General features: G+C 32.6%; 2 protein-coding genes across 5 annotated transcripts in view; both read left to right on the top strand.

Moving 5' to 3' along the window:
* LOC143252079 (protein RER1-like) overlaps nt 1-4,621 on the top strand; it is a 48,292-nt gene extending 43,671 nt beyond the window's left edge. For 3 of the 4 annotated variants that reach the window (XM_076503689.1, XM_076503691.1, XM_076503690.1), the window contains one exon: nt 2,454-3,788. In XM_076503689.1, coding sequence (XP_076359804.1) covers nt 2,454-2,546 — 93 coding nt within the window. In that variant the 3' untranslated portion in view covers nt 2,547-3,788. Of the gene's footprint in view, nt 1-2,453; nt 3,789-4,108 lie in introns of those variants that run through there. The other variant, XM_076503692.1, reaches the window with a different exon arrangement.
* Nucleotides 4,622-15,078: 10,457 nt separating this feature from the next.
* The window catches only part of LOC143252078 (adaptin ear-binding coat-associated protein 1-like), a 45,831-nt gene continuing 38,862 nt past the window's right edge, over nt 15,079-22,047 (top strand). The window contains exon 1 of the mRNA XM_076503688.1: nt 15,079-15,227. Within this exon, the coding sequence (XP_076359803.1) occupies nt 15,142-15,227 (86 nt within the window). The 5' untranslated portion in view covers nt 15,079-15,141. The remainder of the gene's footprint in view (nt 15,228-22,047) is intronic.

Here is a 22,047-nt window from a genome sequence, read left to right as displayed (position 1 = left end):
TGTTTGTTTCATAAAACATGTTTCTGCATTTGTTGTGTTCTTTTACATAAATTTCTTTTTTGCTATTAAATATGCTTTGAGAAACATGCTCTTTTTCACAGTGAAGAGTAACCAGAGGCAAATAAATGTCATAATGCAGCATTTTAAAGGTTTTTGATACTAAACATTGATGTAAGTCAAATCAAACAATTGGTTTTGCTTCATTTTTCACTTAACATTTACTTTTTTTTTATCAGATCAGTATTGAAGCAACATTTAGCCTACAATGGTTGAATTGTCTTAAGAGAACCAGTTTTTTTTAATTCAAAGTGCATGTTATGCCTTTTACAGAGTTATGTTCAAAAGTTTTATATTGTCTGAGTTTCAATTTCTTAATTTCTTGTATTATGTGATGGGAGCTCCCAGTGGCTCAGCAATGAGTCCCGTCTTATAACACTAAAAACTAGCTTTCCATACCTGTGGTAGTGAGTACAACACAGATAGCCCATTATGTAGTATTTGGTTAAATGATAAACAATCAGATGAGCCTTTTATGGGTTTCAGAGTGTCAAATCAATTAGAAACACAAATAAGCCAGAATGTAAAGTTGGAACCTTCCACCCTTGACTTTAAAGATATCATTATGTAAAGTACACCCATCATAGAAGTTCCTCCCATCTCTTCATCCTTTTTGAACCACATTTATTCATGCCTACACGTCGTATAAACGTATTTATAACCAATAAAAAAGAGTGTTCTATGAACTTCACAAACCTGACTGTTGTGTTTTGTTATCAAAACCAATATCTTGTGAGGAAATCTTGATGTCCGTAGACTAAATCTGATGCTCCAAGCAATAACAGAAATTTGTTTTAACCTATTTATAGCTCAGTTAGAACCAAACGTATATTTTAATAAATTTGGGACATTCTGTTCTTGTGCTGGATATGTGTTTTGTTTACTAAAATGCATATTTGAATGCTACATCCATTATTATTTGGAAAACCAGCATAATTAGAGAAAAATGGATTATCAAAGCAGGCACCAAAGTGCAAACTGGCCTCAGTCAAGGTAGATGATCTGTATTTTTTATTTATTATTGTGTATTTTTTTAAAAATAGTAAATTAAAATAATAATAACAAAAAACTTGTGTTAGATAAATAAACATAAATGAAAAATATAAATATTTTTCATCTTACATACTTGAGGAATACATGAGGAACATGCAGTTTAATGTTGTATGATGTAACTTCATAGTTTGTTTACCCTGAATTCACAACTGTCCTTTTGGGTGATATATTATAGTGCTTGTCATAATACTGGGAGAGAATTTTAAGAAATAAAAAAAACAGAAAGAAAGAAAGGAAATGTGAAAATGATGCTACAATTGATAGGACAAGTAATCAGTAATTGTCTTCTACAATCGGCAAATAGTATATACAGGGTGGCCTGTAAGTCACTACCCATCCATGTGTTGTGTCTAAACAATGTTATAATACTAATGATGAGATGAAGGCAGCTGTTACCAGGGAATTTGGAACAATAACCCCTACTATGTTGAGGAAAATGACTCGCAGAACATGGCGTCGCATAACATTATTTAGCGAGAATGAGGGACACCACACAGATACACTGGATATATAAGTTATATGGATGGGTAAAGACTTACGGGCCACCCTGTAGTTAACTGCCTAGGTAACACAGATATGAAAATTTAAAAAACTAGGTTAAACAATCACCAAATTCTTATACTTTTATTCAAAGACTGACATTTCAATCTAGTACTCATCAGTTTATACAGCTAACAACAAAAACAATCTGTAGTTATTCTATTAAAAAAAAAATTTTTGATTTTATTTTGCATATTACACTTCAATGTTCATTGATGATTTTGCTACAGTTACATTAGAGAAATAAGGGAAGGAATATAAAGTTTCGCTGAACAATATTCTGATATTTCAGTAGAATTTGTAGGATAAACAAATTAAATATGAAAATTGTAAGATGGAAAGAAGTATTTGCATGCTTAGTATGAAAATCACCAAAATAAAGATGGATTCAGTAAATGCTTGGGAAATTCCTAAACAAATCTTTAGTAGAAATACTGTATTTTTACTATTAAACATTCAAATTTCTCATGCCAAATTTGATGAAAATGCATGCAAATCTAGATTTATAGGAAATGTTATAATGTCTGACTTCACAGATACCATGATCTGATACTGTGCAGATTGAGTAAATGTATCTTTCACAATTTGTGAAACATTCTAACTTGAAAGTCAAAACCAGGAGAACAACTTTTAGGAATTGGTAATTTTATAAGGGAGAAAGTATTGCAACCAAAATATGCTATGACTAAGCGGAAAAGTAGCTACCAGTTTTGAACATATAGTTATCTGCATTGTTGTCAAATTTTGTTGTTGTTTATTTTCTCTTTTAACCACAAGTGTTTATTTTGTTTGTTTGTTTACAGCACATGCTAAAGTATAGCTATTTGCCTTGGACACGGGGAAAAACCATTTATCATGGCAAAGAAGACTCTGGGAAAGTTATCCAAGTAAAGTGAAGAGCCCTGTGCCTTTCTAGTTTACATTTCAGACACAGCTTTGAATTGTGCTAATTTAATTGATCAAATACTTTGTTCAGACTGTACAGAGGGGGGAGTTTATTTTCAAATATTTAAACTTGTGTAATCGTATATCATCTCTTGGCTTACTGAAATTTCATGGAAGCAGAATATGAAAAACAAGTTGATAAAATATTTATCTGTTTTTAGGCAGCAAGGCATCTTTTTTTATGTTTGCCTGTCCTGATTAAACAGGCATTTTTTGTTTTCATCCCTGACCAGTAGAGGGCATGGTTAGTGAATGAAAAATCATTTCCAGCCAGCCACCTGTACACGACTACATGTATATCAATTCCAAGTCTACTATCCTCTGTTATTAATCATATCTTGTATAAATGTAAAAATTAAACTGAGTTTTATTGAAATGTGAGGTCTTCATTACATCAGCTGTTGTAATTTGAAACAGTATTAAAATAATGCATTAATTTCTGTAAATTTTTAGATAACTCCCAAGAAATGAAAAAAATCTCAAAGCTATTTTTTTCTCATTGTAGATCCAATTTTTTCACTACAAAGAACTTTTAAAGTTGAAATCTGGTAGAGTGCAGGTAGCTTCTTATGGAGTTTAATACTTAATAACAAACATACATAATCACAATATTTTGATTAATTTGGATGGTTGTAATGACTGAAAATAGTAAAATTTGGAAACATTTATTTTAATTAGTTGATTATTTTTATGACATTAATCAAATTAATTACAATTTTAAATTGATTGTTGTACTTAACCCTAATCAATGTAATTGATGCTCATGGCTAATCAGTTATTAAAATTAATGATTAATTCAAATACCAAAGTTTGTGTAAACCATAAATTTACATTAAAAGTGATGCAAACTCATCATTTCTTTAATGATGCTTCAGTACTAATTCAAGTTGCCCTTGAATTCGGTAAATGTTAGTAACGTTCATATTTTCACAATACATGGTAAGAAATCCTTTACTGTAAGCTACAGTTAAGGAATTAGTTAGTTTCAGAACCATGCTGTACACTAAACATACCTTGTCGTAGAAGTTTACTGATGACATAAATAACTTAGAGTAGTTCAGTGCACGTTCTCAAAATATTATGATTTACTCTAATAATATTGTGTATGATATTGTATGTGAGATGTTGGCATAATTATTATTGTAGATAATTATAAAAATATATCTTCATGAACATAAAGTTATTTTCATGGAGTTTCTTTCCAGAAATAACTAACTGATATTATTTTTTGTAAATACATCTGTAATATATACATTCCTATTGAAGTTTTAAAATTCTTTGTGTAATCTTCCCTTCCTTATGTGTTGTTGTGTATTACTGTGATTGTTATTTACTTTAAATTGTAATTGTTACTTTTAATCTACTGTCTTCAGGTTTCATCACCAGTCATTAAAGCTGTCACAGTATCTAATGATCCTTGGGAATATCACAGATTCATTTTCATATTTCTATTTATACCTTTCTTGTCTGTTTAAGTTATTTTTTATATATTTACCCTGCTTATTTGCTTCAGGCCTGATGTCGGCAGGTAGTTAGGACGAAGAACTTGCAATCTTGAGTTTCACTGATTCAAATCCTCGTCCCACCAAACGTGCTCAACCTTTTAGATGTAGGGGAGTTATAATGTGGTGGTCAGTCCCACTATTTCTTGCTACAAGAGTTGGTGCCTTCCCTCTATCTAGTCTTACTGCTAAATTAGAGATGGCTAATGCAGGTAGTCTGTATAGCTTTGTGCAAAATTCAAAACAAGGCAAGACAAACTTGTTTACTTCAGATATTTAGTTGCATTATTTTAATTAACAGTAGCATATAACAAAGTTAAAGAATAAAAGAAAATTTCATTGTTATGATAAAACTGCTCAAAACATCTCGTGAAATAATGAGATTAATCGTGTAGATTTAAACCACTGAGAAAATATATTTACTGTAAACCAATGGTAATCATTTTCCTTTATCCACTCTGGCCAGGAGTAAGAAATGAAGTTCAACTGAAATTTGTAAAAAATAAAATGAATATGAAATTTCTTCAGTATTAGTATTTTTTTTAGTTTGGTTATAAATTTCATGTAATCAATGTCTAAGGTTTTTTACGTCATAACATTGTCAACAACAATTTTCAAGTAATTACACATGTCTGCGAATTTAAACTTTGTAAAAGTTATTTCAGTTTTAATAACAGCTTTTCCATAATTCAGCTACACAAATTTCATAATGTTTTTCCTATCGTGTAAGGATGTTTACAAATATGAAGAAAAAAAACTTACTTAGACCAAAGTATTACTTATGTTTACCTTATCATGCATTTATTGTTTAATGAAGGCAAATAATCTTTATTTTTTGTTGCTCTAATTTTGCACATTTAACCCAAGAAGGAAATATAGATATTTTAAAACAAGAGAAAACATATCTCTGAAATATTTGTATACAGAATAATACATGTATTCTTTTAAAATACCTGTTTTAAAATTGACTGCTTTTTATCATTTTTTTTATTATGAATATTTGTTCAAATGCAGCTTAATTTTTTGTTTTCGTGAAATAGAGAGTATAGTTATTTATTTATCAGTCCAACGTCACATAAGCAAATAAAATTTGCACACACAAAAATCGTAAGTTATTCGATACTGCAGCAAATACCTCAAGCCTGGTTGAAGGCATTTATCTAACAAGGTTCATTGCCAATACTATAACTCTGATGTCTAAGTTTGGTGATTATCACAACAGCAAGCTTGGAGGGAGTTAAAATTGTCAACATTAAGTCTTGTATGTTTTAATTAAAATACCGAAAGATAGGCAATATTTGAAAAAGAGTTATTTATGAAATTTCTTTACTACCACAGGTGGGATGTAGGTTCTGATTAAACATGAAAAGATAAAAGCTAGTTATTAGATTTTAGTTGTTAATCATAAAACTCAAGAAATGTGATCAGATTCACAAGTGTGATAATAAAGGCAAAAAAAAAACTTGCATTTTATTAGACTTCAGACTTCATGATTGTTTTCAAGTGAAGAAAACTGTGTTTTTAGCCTAGTAGAAAACCTTTTGATAATTATCCTTAAAGGATACCAGAATCACTTGCATTTGGCTTGACTAGAGATCTGAGTTCATATTCTTAACTCTGTAAAATTAAAATTATATTAACATGTACATAGGTTTCTTTTTTATAATTATACTGCTGACAAACAAGGATTATTGCTTGAATGACACTGTTCTTATAATTATATAGTTGTTTTTTTTTTGTTTTTTAGACCACTAGTTTGGTCAGGTCAATGGTACAATACATTTGCCAGACCAACAACTGAGTTTTGCTCAGTGCACAGTTTAATGGGTTTGTATTAAAAGCAAGATCTTCATAATAACTCTGAGCCAAATAAATATTACCAAAAAATATATATAAAAAGGTGATAGAATGGAGCCAGGGAGAACTCCAGTAGAAGGATTAAAAGAAAGAGTCTTCTCAAGAGAAATAGCCGTCAACCTTCACAGAAAAGTTAATTCATAATTCAGAATTAGGTAAATGGTAGTTCAGAAGTTGGTAATCCAATAATGAAGATGAAAGCAATCGTCAAAACACGCAAAATTTGATTTATAATGTTCGAACATTTTTAATACACTTGTTGGATTTTTAGTGAAATGTGAACATACAATTACAAAAAATATTTCTCCCCAGTGGCTCAGCGGTATGTCTGCAGACTTACAATGGATACTCGTGGTGGGCAGAGCACAGATAGCCTATTGTGTAGCTTTGTGCTTAATTCAAAAACAGCTAATATATTTTTAAGCTTTGTGCGAAATCCAAAAAACAAACAAACAAAAATATTATTAATGACCAAAGTAGTAAACATCAAAATAAAAAAACTGTTTTTGTGTCGTTACTGCAGGATCTGGAACTCTTGACGAAAGCTTACTCAAAACTAAATACTACCTTATTTTTAATGACTTACAAACCTGTTTAGATCTAAAGTCATTCTTGAACTCGACTGTTTTGAAATTTATCTGTAATCGTTCGTTTTGGTTTTGTGCCTTAGTTTTCTATCACAAAACGTTCAAACGTTGTAAATGTGTTGTGTTTTGTTAATCTTTTATCTTTGTTATAGGACTTCGTTTTCCTCATCACGAATCCATTAAAAGTTAACTGGTTAATTAACTGCCGGACAGAGTTCAAAACTTAATCAAAAAGTGGCATACAAAAAGCCTTGTTAGTGTTAAATGATTGGATATATAATTTGATAATTTCAGAGACGATCTAATATCGGTAACTGTGCTAGAAATCCAGCCTGGGTATATGGCAAGAGTTGCTGATTAGTTGTAAACCTATAGAGTTAAAGAATTAACTATTTAGGAAGATTTTAAAAGTTGGTTGCAAACTGGTGCCATAGTCACCTCTTTACTACTCGTACAAAATAACGGCCAGTCTGTTGGATATCTGGTGTAATAAAATAACTGACTTATGACAACAAGAATAGTTCCTAATTGAAGACAAAGAATAAACGACTCAATGCTTAGCGAAGTAATGAAGGTATATGTGTTTTAGTGATAAGCTGGGATGTATGAGGAATGGTAGAGGTGAAAGCATTTGCGAGAATAATCACAAGGGAATTAACCCATGAGCATCCATTACTATACGTTACGACGTTTGTAGTAAGTTACATTCAAAATTTAATTAAACTACTTTTTGTTCATGCTATATCAATTCATATAGCATAAATTCGTAGCTAATAATCCATATGTTAATAGTGTATAAGCTTTTAACTCTGTAAGGCAATATTTTAAAAATCTTTGATTTCCCCTAGTATGACAAGTAAGACTTTTTCATATAGTTGAACCCGGCATGGCCAGGTGGTTAGGGAGTTCGACTCGTAATCTGAGTGTCGCAAGTTCGAATCCCCATCGCACCAAACATGGTCTCCTCAGCCGTGGGAGCGTTATAATATTACGGTTAATCTCACTATTTGTTGGTAAATAAGAGACGGCCAGCGTAGATAGCCCTCGTGAGTTTTGTGCAAAATTTAAAAAAAAATCCTATAGGCATCCCCTCTTCTCTGATTATGTACTACCCTAACAAAAGTACGAAATTTAACGTAAACTACTCATTCTTCTGTAGTCATCACTTTTCAGTTTTCCATGCTGCTCAACTACCGAACAATGCAATCTGTTATCATTCTGACACAAACAGAATCTTTTTAAACCATTGTAAGACTGATTAGCATTTTTATAGGATTCACATTGAAAGACGTATTAAATGTTGATTTGAATATTGCTGCTGTTGACAGTGTTAATCATAGTTCTGTTACAAATTAGTACAAGTTGGAGGATGTTTGTTCGAAGACAGTACATAATGATCTTAAAATATGCAAGTTGTGTTTGATTTAAAGTCAATTTCAAATAGAAAATTGCAGATAAAGTTTAATACAGAATTGGTATTCGTAGAAACTGGGATCGGAAATGGATTGGCTGGATGAGATGTAGAATATAGTGCTTGTGAAGTTGAAGTGTTTGACACTTATAACAGATGATGAAGTGTCAAGCAACGTTTGAAATGTGGCATTGGTCTACACTAGATAGCAAGATAACAGCTTTAACATCAGGCAGGGAAGGACAGTCTAGTCGTCGATAAAGTGGGACCAATGGAAGATGTGGATTTATTGGAGTCATTTCTCAGTCAGGAATATGGCTTAACATGTTGTCTACCAGGAGATAACCCTCTTTACTGAGCTATATTATGGTGATTCACAAAATAATGTAAACTAAAATGCACCCAAAACAAATATATATGGTGTGGAAAAAGTCTGGAACTATACTATGTTTGTTTCAGTTTCACAATTATTTAGAAATGTATGTAAGTTGTATTGTTAAATGTGTGTTGCGCCAGCTCTCTAAATATGTAGAAGAGTTTCGAGTGTAACAAGTAACAATATAGGTTTCGCGAAAGCACTAGCTTATCTTGGAATATTGTTACTAACCGAACTTTCGAGAACCTTACCTTAAAAGTTTATAAATCGACACGCCAAGAGACCACCCACTGCCAACTCTTGGGCTACTCTTTTACCAACGAATAGTGTGATTGACCGCAACATTATAACGCTCCCACGGTTGAAAGGTCGAGCATGTTTGGTGCGACGAGGATTCGAACTCGCGACTTTCAGATTACGAGTCGAGTGCCTTAACCACCTGGCCATGCTGGGCCTAGAGACAGTTTAATAGTGTTGGTTCGCTACAGTCAGTATACTATAAGCATCAGAAGCTATAGGTATGACAAACGCTTATTAATCGGAAAACTGCACATACTTGACCATAATCATTTACAGATTTGGAACATTACAGACATCGGTCGATTAACCTCGGAGGTTAATATTTCTACGAAGACATCGCACAATGTCAGTGGAAAAACTCGTGTAAAGAATAGAGCTGGTTAGCATTCCGATTGGTTGAAGTGTATTCGTGTATCAACATAAAAGTAATTTGGCCTTGTGAACCGTTACCAAAGTATTCAGTTCCAGACCAGAGATTCTAAGCTTGTAAAACTTGTCTACATAAATTATTATTCATAATAAACTTTATTATAAATTGAGTTGTTGTTTGTGTATTAAAATATATCTGTACTAAGATAAAACATTGTGTATATCAATCCTGTTGGCAAATATCGTAAATTTGATACATATTGATATTTAATAAACTTCTAAATTCAAATTCCTGTTTCCGTTTATTTGAAATCGTAATACGTAACATAATAAATCGGAGGCTCATCTGAGATAAATTATAATTCGTTACAAACTACTAATATATGAATGTATGCCAATAAATTTGGCTTCAACTCTAGTTTATAATTCAAATTTTAGTATTATACATTAGTTAAATTTTTGTAAAACACAAATAACTGATTTTTGTATGACACTTGGTAATCGTTATGAACTTCAGATTATGTTCTGCGACGCCCACAATACAACGATTGTAGTTCCTTACGAATTAGAAACTCGTATTACTTGTATTGACAACATGTAATATAAAATAAAACATCTTACCTTTTTCTATTTGTCGAGATATTAATACATTTGACGAATCCACTACAGTAACTATGCTAACTCTGCCCATAGGCCCGGCATGGCCAGGTGGGTTAAGGCGTGCGACTCGTAATCTGAGGGTCGCGGGTTCGCATCCCCGTCGCACCAAACATGTTCGCCCTTTCAGCCGTGGGGGTGTTATAATGTGATGGTCAATCCCACTATTCGTTGGTAAAAGAGTAGCCCAAGAGTTGGTGGTGGGCGGTGATGACTAGTTGCATTCCCTCTAGTCTTACACTGCTAAATTAGGGACGGCTAGCACAGATAGCCCTCGAGTAGCTTTGTGCGAAATTCCAAAAACAAACAAACAAACAAACAGTTAAGAAGCCTGATAAATTACCGTGAAATGTTTTGATATTGATATAGCAATTTATAATATTTTATTATTTCAAAATGCATATATAAAGCCTACAAAAATAACTTTTTTTTTTTGCATCCTCTACGTACGAAATTCGACGGGGTTTAGCTGTTTTTTGTTTACTGCAAGTATAACAAATAGGTACAAAGAAACTTCGTAATATTGTTACGTAGGAGATATTGTTTTACATATATAATCCAATTACTTTGAAGCTATATGCGCTACCTCTTAAGTGTGAGCGTGCTACTGCTACAGAAAGGAAAGTACAGCAGCGCTACTGTTGTCGCTACATATTTATAAATACAACACCTCCATGGCTACCACTTTTTGCAACTGATATTTTTCACGATAATATTTTGTCAATAGATAATGTAAAAATTCTTAGGTAAATAGTGATACTTTATAGATACAAGAACATCGTACAAACTTCTTAGAATGTTCAATCCTTATTTGTGAGGCCAGATGGTTACGACGTTCGACTCGCCGTGGGGGCGTTATAATGGAACGATCAATCCCACTATTCATTAGTAAAAGAGTAGCTCAAGGATTGGTGGTGAATCGTGATGACTACCTGTTGTTTCTTTTTTTTTAAGTCAAAATTTCACACTCGTTGATTCGTTTATTTTATAACAATTTGACAAGACAAATTATTTTCCCTATTCTGTTGTTACAATACAGTTTGTGCTAAATTTACTTACATTACACTATTTGTTACCACAGTTGCATCCAAAGCTTTAAATAATTGTCTCTCTTCGCCACATTTCACACGTTTGTTCGATTGCTTTAGAATACAATTGAGAAGGAAAATTATTTCTTTCCCACTCTGTTATTACAATACAATCTGTAATATTGTCACTTGAGAAATTCTTACTATCACTCTTATATCCAAACTCACAAATCACACAGTCTAGGTCTATTTTCCTATCTATCTAACTTTCTATAACTTACCCGAACTAATTTTCTGTGCATATATATAGCCGTAGCTGAGACATAGAAGCTTTTACACAATTTTGAGATATTATGGTGTTATAATACTCGATCAAAACAATGAAAAAGCTTAGAAGATTCAAGTAACATGATGTAATAATACAAGCGTAAAATCAAAACAGCGGAATTACACAATGTATAATTCATATAGAGCTAGATAAACAAACCTACACTAAATTATTGCTTCTAAGTGTAACTAAAATTATTACCCACATTAAACTTAAACAGTCGTATATATTTAACACTTCTAAAGAATAAAGATAGAACCACAAGGCTCTGTATGGGCAACCATAAAGTGGATGAAGATACAAAGAAGAATGCCTGCCAATTGCAAAAGATGACTTTACTTTGTCTGCCCTTTCTATATCGAAATTGGTTTCAATACTGCACCTGAAGAGTGTATATTAGCAAGTGTAAATCGACAAATAAGACAGGCTGTTACTACAGTAAATGGAATGAAACAGGTTGTTGTATAAACATTTGGAACATGTAATATCCTGCTAAATGTCACTTACTAATTTAGTATCATGTCTGAATTACCTGAAATGTTGAACTCATATAAATGAATGACATAACTGCATCCAATAAGACCTTTCACAATGCTTGTGCAGAGCTGAGGAAGGTTCTAGATTGGTGGAAGAAAATATCTTTAAGCTTTGGTCAAAATGTGAGCTTCTTGGGACACAGAGTCGGCAGAAAAGGAATATATACAGATCTTTCAGTAGTTGACTTAATTAGAATTGTTCTACACTAAATAACCTGCATGAGATAAGAAGGTTTCTTGAAATGTGCTTTTACTATTTATTATGTTTTGAAAATTTTTTATCTGATATAGTTTGCCCTCTACAGAAATTACTTGAAAAGCCAAGTGTATTTTGATGGACTGCTGGTTGTGACAAGCGTTCAATAAGCTATATAAAGAACTGACCATTACTCTTGTAATGGCTTATTCAACTTTGAAAGATATGTTTTAGATACAAGTTTTAGTGATTTTAGTATTGGTAGTAATATTGTTACAAACATAACATAAAAGAACTGATGATTACCTAATATAATTAGGCAATAAATTTTGAAGAAAACGATATTTTGATAACTCTAACATAGCTACTAAGTGTAATTTGAGCTCAGAGTCACTTCCATCATTACACACAATTATAAACATGTGTATATATATTCCAAGCAGACCATTAAGCGTTCAAGTATGTAGTAAATTTTTATAATTCAGAAGGACAAATAACAAACTGGCTTCATAATATTAAGAAGTGCAGTCTTGACATGGTGGAAACATGAAATTACCAAAACGTTACTCCAAAGATAATGTTGCGATGAGTGTAAACTGCAAAAAGGCCCGGCATGGCCAGGTGATTAAGGCACTTAACTCGTAATCCGAGGGTCGCGAGTTCAAATCCCCATCACATCAAACACGCTCGCCCTTTCAGCCGTGTGGGCACTATAATGTGACATTCAATCCCACTATTCGTTGATAAAAGAGTAACCTAAGAGTTGGCGGTGGGTGGTGATGACTAGCTGCCTTCCCTCCAGTTTTACACTGCTAAATTAGGGACAGTTAGCCCAGATGGCCCTCGTGTAGCTTTGCGCGAAATTAAAAAACAAGCAACTGCAAGAAACAGGAAGAACAAGATAGTAAGCCTATCAACCTAAAGCACATTTATGGTTGAAAACTCATGTGGCTCAATACTCATTTGGAAGTTGTTCAGGCAAAAGATACGGATTTGAACCCTATAATTCAGTTGCTCAAAAATAACGCAGAAAGACCTTGGCAAATAGATTCCAAGACTTTCAAACACTTCATAAACAAAGATATATGTGGCACAATATGATTTTTTATGTTTACAAGACGGCTAATTATGTTGTAAAAGGGAAGATATCAACGGATAGAAACAGTAGCTACATATGGCACTTCCTCAATATCCACATTGTAAAGCATTTCATTACTTTCAAACCTTTCAATAGCTGAACAGTTGGGTGTTAAAAAGACATTGCATTGACTAAGAAAATTCTATTGCTACTGAGTTGGGTGTCGAGATGTACAGAGAATTTTATATTGCAGTAGGTCCGCTCTAAGAGCAACATTCGCTATAGAAACAGCATGGGTAGCTACAGCAGTGTTATGTTGAATAATCACCGGAAAAATCACCTAAACGAGAAAGAGAAATTACTGTAAAGAAACTGGCCAACAAGTATCTTTCAAGATTTACTGTATCAACTGGACTTCACTCAGATCAGGTTTGAAATTTGGAATCATACATATTTGAGGAAATATGTCAGATTCTTGTGATGAAAAATTTCCAGGACAACAGCCCATTATCCAACTTCTGATAGAATTGAGGAGGGATCCATCTGCAATTATTTATGTGTATAAATGAACATCAGAGAACATAAGATCAAGAACTTCTGTTGTTACTGGCAATGCGCCATCAAAAAGTCCAGAAAGTTGTTAAAATAACCTTGTTGTAGTGGCTTTGTTTCTTTGTTCTTAGTATATTTTGTTTGGGAGAATAATATAATTCAGTGGTTTTCAACCTTTTTATGCCCCGCACCCCTAAAAAATGTTAATATGTTCTCGCACCCCTCATAGTAATTATTTATTTAAGAATAAAGGTAAAGGTGGCTAAAATAAATGTTATCTCGCACCCTCAAGGGGTACGAGCACATCTGGTTCGTAACCACTGATATAATCACACATATTTCCAAGATAAAAGAATTTACACTGCAATAGTTTTCGCTAGCCGAGTGTCATATAGACTAGATGCAACAGCTGATCAATGTTGTTATAAAACAAAGGTCACTAGGTCATACTGTAAACTAAACAAAAAAGCAAGTATTCCTGTTAAAATTAGGCGCACTTTTTTATTAATCTCTACTTGGTTTTTAGTGGAAAGCTGACGAACTATTCCTGGATGCAGTGGAGGCTATTGTCCACTTGTATAAGCAGATATACACATTGTGTTTTATTGTTGTGTCTAACTAAATATTATTTTTAATTGTCCTTCAAATGTGTTTAATTTGTTTTGGAATTTCGCACAAAGCTACTCGAGGGCTATCTGTGCTAGCCGTCCCTAATTTAGTAGTGTAAGACTAGAGGGAAGGCAGCTAGTCATCATCACCCACCGCCAACTCTTGGGCTACTCTTTTACCAACGAATAGTGGGATTAAACGTCACATTATACACTACGGCTGGGAGGGCGAGCATGTTTAGCGCAACGCGGGCGCGAACCCGCGACCCTCAGATTACGAGTCGCACGCCTTACGCGCTTGGCCATGCCAGGCCATAATTTGTTTACTTTTTATGCTACATAAAATTATTAATAGTCAAATTATCGTCTACAGAACTTATTTCATGAATAAATGTGCCGTTATTTACGGGTTTGCCTATCCGTAAATATCACAAATGGAAATTGTTTTTTTGTTCAGAAAGCCAGACTGTCGACATTGACGGTCAAATCTCACTAATCAGTCTGACTAAAGTAAACCGAAAGTTGGCGATGGGTGATGAGGACTAGTTGTCATCCATTTAATCTATCACTTGAAAATTAGTCCTATCGGTGCTTTACTCGAAGGTCAAACAAGACATATAGCTGGTTAGAGTATGATTTTTGTTAGGTAATGTGAGCTTATTCATTGGAAGGTAGAGAAAGCCCGAGTGATACATTCAATAAAGTCGAGTACCTTAAAGCTTCTCTATCTTTTCCTAATGAAATGAAAACAATTTTCAACAGAATACACTATTTATCATTGGCCTATTTGAGCTGTTGAAGGTTGTTATCACACTTCTCAACTGGTCATGTTAAGGATTGTGAAACCTAATTTTTTCTTATATGTTTCCAGATTACAATTTGCCAGCCTAATAGGAGAAAATTGTTAAACACGGACTGTTCCCTGCATCAAAATACTTTTCTTATATTTGCAAGCTTTCAGTTCCCCTACAGGAGCATTTATCAAGCAATAACGTACTGAGAAAGGTGTTCAATTAAACTGTAAAGTTGAATATCTTTCGTAATGAAAAATAGAGCAAAATCAGTTTCCTTTCTTTCTTTTTTAATCATGTGGCGATCGCCCTCTATTATTTATAATAGACAAAAGGAGCGAGAGGGAGTTTTTCAACCCAGCTGATAAAAATGGATGAGTATGAGCGTGTATTACTGGTGAAACAAGAAGTATTTATTTACAAAATACCCCCACGAACTACCAATCGAGGTTTCAGGTGTTTATTTTGATATAAATCTATTAGTAATGTACATAATCAACTAACTATATTTTATTATTAGAGTAAATTAGTATGAATGAACTTTTAGTATTAGTAGGAATGAAATTATTAAAAACCGAGAAAAAAAAAAGTAGAAGGTAAAATGAACTTGTTTTTGAAAAAGAAAAATATGAACGTAAAAATGGCAAAAAAAAAAAAAAAAAACTTATAGGTCTCAGTACTAGTACTACTACTGATAGTATCGTCTTAGTACCGGCATAATTTGATGCCTTACTAGTATTAGTGATTATTACTATTGGCGTAAGTTTGATCACTTTTTAAATTTGAGGATAATCACCAGGTTTATGTAATAAATTTTAAATAGCGTCCAGGGATAAATTAAATAAAAGGTCAAGTATTTCAGTGGTAGATAAGTTGATAAAAAGAGATTGAAACTTGAAGTAAATTATCAAAAATGTTTCTCACTTTATAATAGGAATCGACTTACAAATTTGTCAGAAATTAAGTCTTTCAAATTGCAGCTGATTTTTGGTTTCATTTGGCAGTGATATGATAGCATTTTGATTGCTGTAGATTTTCCTGTTATATTTGTTAAGTGTTATAACATGTATATGCTTATCAACTTTATTTTGTCTATTTTTAGAGTGTTTTAATTTAAAATAAAATTAAAACTGTATATATTATTTGATTGTACATTTTGAACATAAGTTTGATAATGTTATTACTCTTATTTTACTAATTGACACATTTTATTGGAGAAAATATGTCAAAATTGATATACAGTGGTGCTACTATGAAGTACATTTATACAAATGTTATGTTCAATTCCTCCATGAAAGTTACTTATATTTTAAAAGGATAAAAGGATACTGAAATATAAAAAAAATCTAAATTTTCTGATAATACAAAAATTGAGAAAGTACTTTAAGGATGTACTGTATATAGTATATGCACCATCAAAAGATTTGTGGAATAAAAGAAAGACATTAAACAAGTAATAAAAAAAATATGCAAAAGATAAACAAATACAAGAGAAAATGTTATAATCAGGTAATCTATAGCAATCAAAATGCTAATACCAATTGATAAGACTCAATTTTAGTTAAAGTTTCTAGAACGTTAATAAGTTAACTCTCAGATAATTATTCAGTAATAAGTAAATTGTAGTGACTTAGTCTCATTGGGTTTTCTTACAAAACATTTAATAGTAACTTACCTTAAATGTTTTTGTTTGTTTTTTTGTCTTTGAGGTTTTTGCATGCTGTCTACACTTTTTTTTTTAGTACAACTGCAGCATAGTACCAATATTAACTAACAACTGTTAATATCTAAAAATCATTTTTAATGTTTGGCAGTTGTACTGACTATGAAGAAATTTATACTAAGTCGATTCATGGGTGTGATTTAGATTGTATATATAATAATAAAATGTTATTTACTACTTACTTAATATATATATATATATATATATATATATATATATAAGATACCTTAATATAATGAGTGTCAAGCTATTAGATATGTATTTGCTTTCCTTTTCTAGGCCTGAAAGCTGTTTTAAGCAGTATCACATTTAAAATTGTTGCTTGTAATTGGTATATTTTTTTAATAAGTGTAATGTGTCATTGTAATGCTGAGAAAGTATGATACACATTCTCACACAAGAATAATCAAAGTTGTAGTATTGTATATTCAGGTATGGAGTGTCCAAAAAGTGTGGAATCATAGGCACATCAGTGAATTCTACATAATGTCTTCCATGTGTTCTCCTTGTCATTTAAAATAAGATTGTAAGTAGTATTTCCATTCTTGTTGAACGCTCCAAAGCATATTTGTATCATTTCTAATGATTCAGCCAGCACTAAAAAAAAAAAATCATTGTTTCAAATGTTTGGTTTCCATGATCTTTATGTACACATGCCTTTAAGTGTCCGTAGAAAAACAGATATGGGAGTCAAGCTCAGAGATTGTGGAAAACATGTTTGGCAATTCAATATCCTGGGAAAGTGTCATTCAACCAAACCCAGCTGTTTTATGTGAAGGAGATGCAAGGATTGTTACTTCAACTTTCAAATTGTGGCATCATTTATTCCTGTAGCACTTAAAGTATGATGCATCATTGACTATTGTATTTAAAAAAAAAAAAAGGCCCAACCACATGACAATTCCATAGTTTAAATCAAAGTGTGAATTTAGATGCACTATGATCTTTTGCTTCATTAAACCAGCTGGGGTTGTTTGATGACCACCAGTGCATGTACTTTGTTGACTTCTCCATTCACATAAAAATTAGGCTCAATCAGTTTGAAGGAAGTACTCAATGTTTTGCATTGTATAATGAGTCATTCACACATTTGCACTGAAAATGTGGGTCATCCTCACTGAATTTGTGCAGAAGTTGCCATTTGTGTAGGTTTCATTGTACTTCAACAAAGATATTATAGATCATTGACTTTGCAGATTTTATCCGTGTTCGCTGAAGAGATTGTCAAGGGGTGGCATGTATCTTGACCACAACAGCGAATTGTGTCTTCTCACTTTTATATGGTCTGCACAGGGGTTTTCTGCCGTTCACACTCTGTCTACATAAATTTAGCTAACAGTTTTTCAGTGACAATGTAATGTGTTTCATTCTTTCTCTGTCTCTAGATGGCATGCATTAAGTTTAGCAGCAACCTTCTCTGCCACACAACAGAAATAACTTGACTTTCTCATACTTTGACAGCATTATAATCAATCACTTATCTGAAATTAAGAAAAGCTGTGAATTACCTATGGTTCCAGACTTTCCAAACACCCTGTGTTTTAAATAGATATATTTTATCAGTTATTAATTATACTTGTGTTTTTGTCATATTTATGTTTTTAAATTATTTGATATATAATAACATTTGTAATTCCACAAGCTATAGTTTAAATCTGGCATGCTTTCTCACAGTATTCTCAGCTTATGGGTATAATAATTTAAGTATTTGTTTTTTTACATATTTATACCACAGCTTACATTAGTGAGATTTCACAATCAATTTTGTATTATTTCCTCTTTTACAGTTTTTCAAATTTTTGTGGTTATTTTATGTACGAGTTTGGTAATGTATATATAGGCCTACCAGCTTGTAAAAGAAATAACAAAAATATTAGTAAACAACTAATATTGTACATAAAATTAAAATATTTAATTAAGTTTAAATTAGTACTAAAATGATAGAGGCCACAAAATAAGTTCTTTAATTACCTTAGTATATGTTCACTAGATACAAAGTTAACAAATAACTAAATATAAAGCTCACAAGCAAATTGAAAATTAATTGAAGTGCATAACATTAAGTAAGACCTTGGCCATTAACTTATAAATATATACAAAAACAATGACAATTTTAAAGTAAAATAAGCCAATTTAAGTTACTGAATAATTCTAACACTAACAACTGTTTTTCCTCTACTATGTGTAGAAATATGCAATTTGTATATAAATATAGGTCTGTACAGGTAATGTTTGGGTTTACCATTGAATCAAAAGCAATATTACAGTACACTTTGAAACAAAAGCTTGCTGTAACCTCTTTAGACTTGCATTCAGTACTTCTGTAGATACAACCTAAAATCCAATTTGCTCTTCCACGAGCAACATCACAATGTTTGGATGGCTTGAGGGGCAGATGAACCAGAGTATTAAGATTTTTTTTTTCCATAACACTATTAAAATTATTCCCAGCAAAGTTATGCTCATCATTCAAATTGTAATAATTATATTTGAAAGTAATTTATTTTTACCTAACTCGCCAAATACTTCATATCCTTTCATAAAGCAGCAGCACCTTGCTCACAGCCAGCAGCACCCAAAACTTTAATGTTTTCTGAAACTGTTTCTTCATCTATGTTATTGATGTAAGTAAACAAAAGTTAAGGTCTTAACACTGAGTCTGCAGGTACCCCACTTGCAACATTAATTCAATTTGACTGAAATATATTTATAACAACCTCCTGCTTTCTTCCACGTAGCCAGTTTTCTAACCAGTGAGCTAACTTATCCCCAATCCTACAAAGATAAACATTTTTAACAAGCCTTTTATGTGGCACCTATCAGATGCTTTCTGAAAATCCAGATACACCAAATCCACAACCAACTCTTACATATGGAAGTAGTAACTTCTTCAGGAAATGTCAAGAGATTATTAAGGTAAAATTTTCACTTTGGAAAACCATGCTGACTATCCAGACTTTCAAAACCTTTTCCCACTACTGATGAAAAAAATTTTTATAACCCCTTTTGAAAAAGGGGTTACATTAGTTAACTTCCAGTTTTCTGGCACCTGTACACTATTCAAGGACCTAGAAAATAATAGCAAGTGGCTCACATATCCAGTTCTTAACCCCTACTTCAAAATCCTTGGGTAAATATTGTCTGGCCCATGAGCTGTATCATTATTTTAACTTTCCAATTTTCATTCTCAAGCCCAGAATTAATGTGATCATCTTATTCAATTGTGTTCCCATTTAGCAGCTGTTCAAGTTGAGGAATATTGGTTAAATCTTTTCTGAAGAAACAGTAGAATTTTCTAACCCAGCCATTTGCATAATCATCATATATTAGCCTTCCTCTATCCTCTCTCAAAGGCCCTGCTCCCATCCTAATATTTTGCTTACCCTTAATATGTTTGAAGAAATCCTTATTATAAATGTTTGATCCAGTACCTGATTGCTTCTTACATAAATGGCTATTCTCATTTAGTGTAGCCATCTAGAGATATAGGACATTGTGGTGGATAGAGTCAGTGGGCACTGAATCTTTCTCCTCTCCTTATGGATCCCCCAAATCCTTCAAAAAATAAAACTGTAAAAAAACAATCAGTTGGTAAATGACCATATCTTGAAGACTCTCACTTGCATTCTTCAACCCATTCTAAATCTGTACTGTGTTTTTTGATCTTGTATTCCTTGACTGACAAATATTGAGGGCAAATGTCTCATTTTATTCAGAGTGAATTAAGAAGTTGTATTCTGGAGACATCTTTGGGGAAACATCTACACCAAAACATAGCAAACTCCTACTGAATTCAAAGGCCATTGGGGACATACCCATTGAGGTTACTCTCCCTGCTACTTTGAATTCCTCATAAGGAGTTATTGTTGAGAGGGGTTTGAAGAACATGTGACACAGAAATCCAAGTTGGCTTCTCCAGGCAAGGAGTTTCTACAGTGAGATGTATCTCCATTCATAAAGAAGGAATTATGCTGCCTAACAGTCTTCTTATTTTGATGTTTACATCTCTGTGTACACCTACCACAATCAAGGTAGGTTATCTAAACTGCATGGTATGGTCATATATTCCCAGCCCTCTCGGATGTTTCAGATGTAAGCAGTTTGGTTATTGAAGGCATCTTGTCATGCTTCTATCGTGTGCTCATTGTGGAGGTAAAGAGCGTGATGTATGCAAGTGCTAACTGGACCCTCACTGTGTCAATTGTGTGGCTTCAGAAAATCTCACTTAACCCACAACACGATCTGTGAAGGTTAACAGAGCTCATTCTAGCAAAGTAAAATGGCACTGTTGTAAACAGAAAGGTTTTCCACCCATTTCTCCACTACATAATTAAAAATAATTGCTTTGATATAATAGAACTATCAAGGATTTTTTTCCTAATGTGGATAACATTAACCCTTTACAGATGTGTTATGGGTCAATGGCCATCTCATGACATTTGTTCACTTGCATTCAAAATTCTATTGAAGTATTATTTTAAAGACTTATGTTAGTAAGTGTGGTATCAAACTATAAATCATAATTCAGATTTTAGTATTATATGTTATTAAAATCTTAATATAAAATGAAATATTAAAAAATACTTAACATTAATTTTTGTGTGTCACATGATATGTTGAACGCAGCACTAGTTCGTATTAAATGTTTATGGTGTCATAATACTAAGTATTTAGTTTTGTATGAATTAGGAACTCAAGTTAGCAATATTCATAAGCTTCAATTTAAAATAAGAACCTCCTTTCTTTTCTATTTACTGAGATATTATTCTTATACTGAATCAAACACAGTGGCTCTGTTCATCTTTTTCCTTTTTTGGAAATGCTTCCTTATATACAGTTCTGTATATGATATGAATAACCAATCAAAAGCTCGTAACATTCTCCTAATGGCTTCACCAGCCATACTCGAGTGTTAGGATGCCATCCCTTCTTTCCAAACAAGATTTCAAGGAGACAGGTTGAATTTATTCTCCTTGAAATGTCTTATGTTTTAGACAGAAATATAGCTTATTTACTAAGCTTGATAAATTATAGTAGTATTCTGTGGCACTGATACAGTAATTTATGATTTTTTAGTTATTAAACTGTTTATACAAGACCAAAAATAAATTATTTCATGTTCTCCACATGTGAAATTTTGAAAGGCTTAGCAACTGGATATAGTAGTCATAAAAAAGAGAGATAACTGTACAGAGATTCATTTTATGAATATTATAGCACAAAAACTATAACAAGCACAAACCAACCAGTCACAAGGTTGGTCCCCGAGACGAAGCCCATGCTGAAAGAATTAAGGCCTTCATCAATTCCTATGATCCCATATGTCTTTTTTTTTTGCAGGAGACATTCCTGAAACTTACCAACACTATCATATTTCTGCAGATTTCCTTATACTGGCATAACAGGTTGTGTGATGGACAAGCTTATAAAAGGGTGGTACTGGTGGTTGACCAACATGTACCTACCTTGTCTGTGCCACTCGATACATGTTTGGAGGCTGTAGATATCTCTATGTGTTTGGGTTATACCATCACATTTCTCCTCGATGTGGAT

Source organism: Tachypleus tridentatus, chromosome 6 (genome assembly GCF_004210375.1).
Source record: "Tachypleus tridentatus isolate NWPU-2018 chromosome 6, ASM421037v1, whole genome shotgun sequence".
Lineage (NCBI taxonomy): Eukaryota > Metazoa > Arthropoda > Merostomata > Xiphosura > Limulidae > Tachypleus > Tachypleus tridentatus.
Note: the sequence above shows the minus strand (reverse complement) of the source record. Positions and strands in the feature narration are given on the sequence as shown.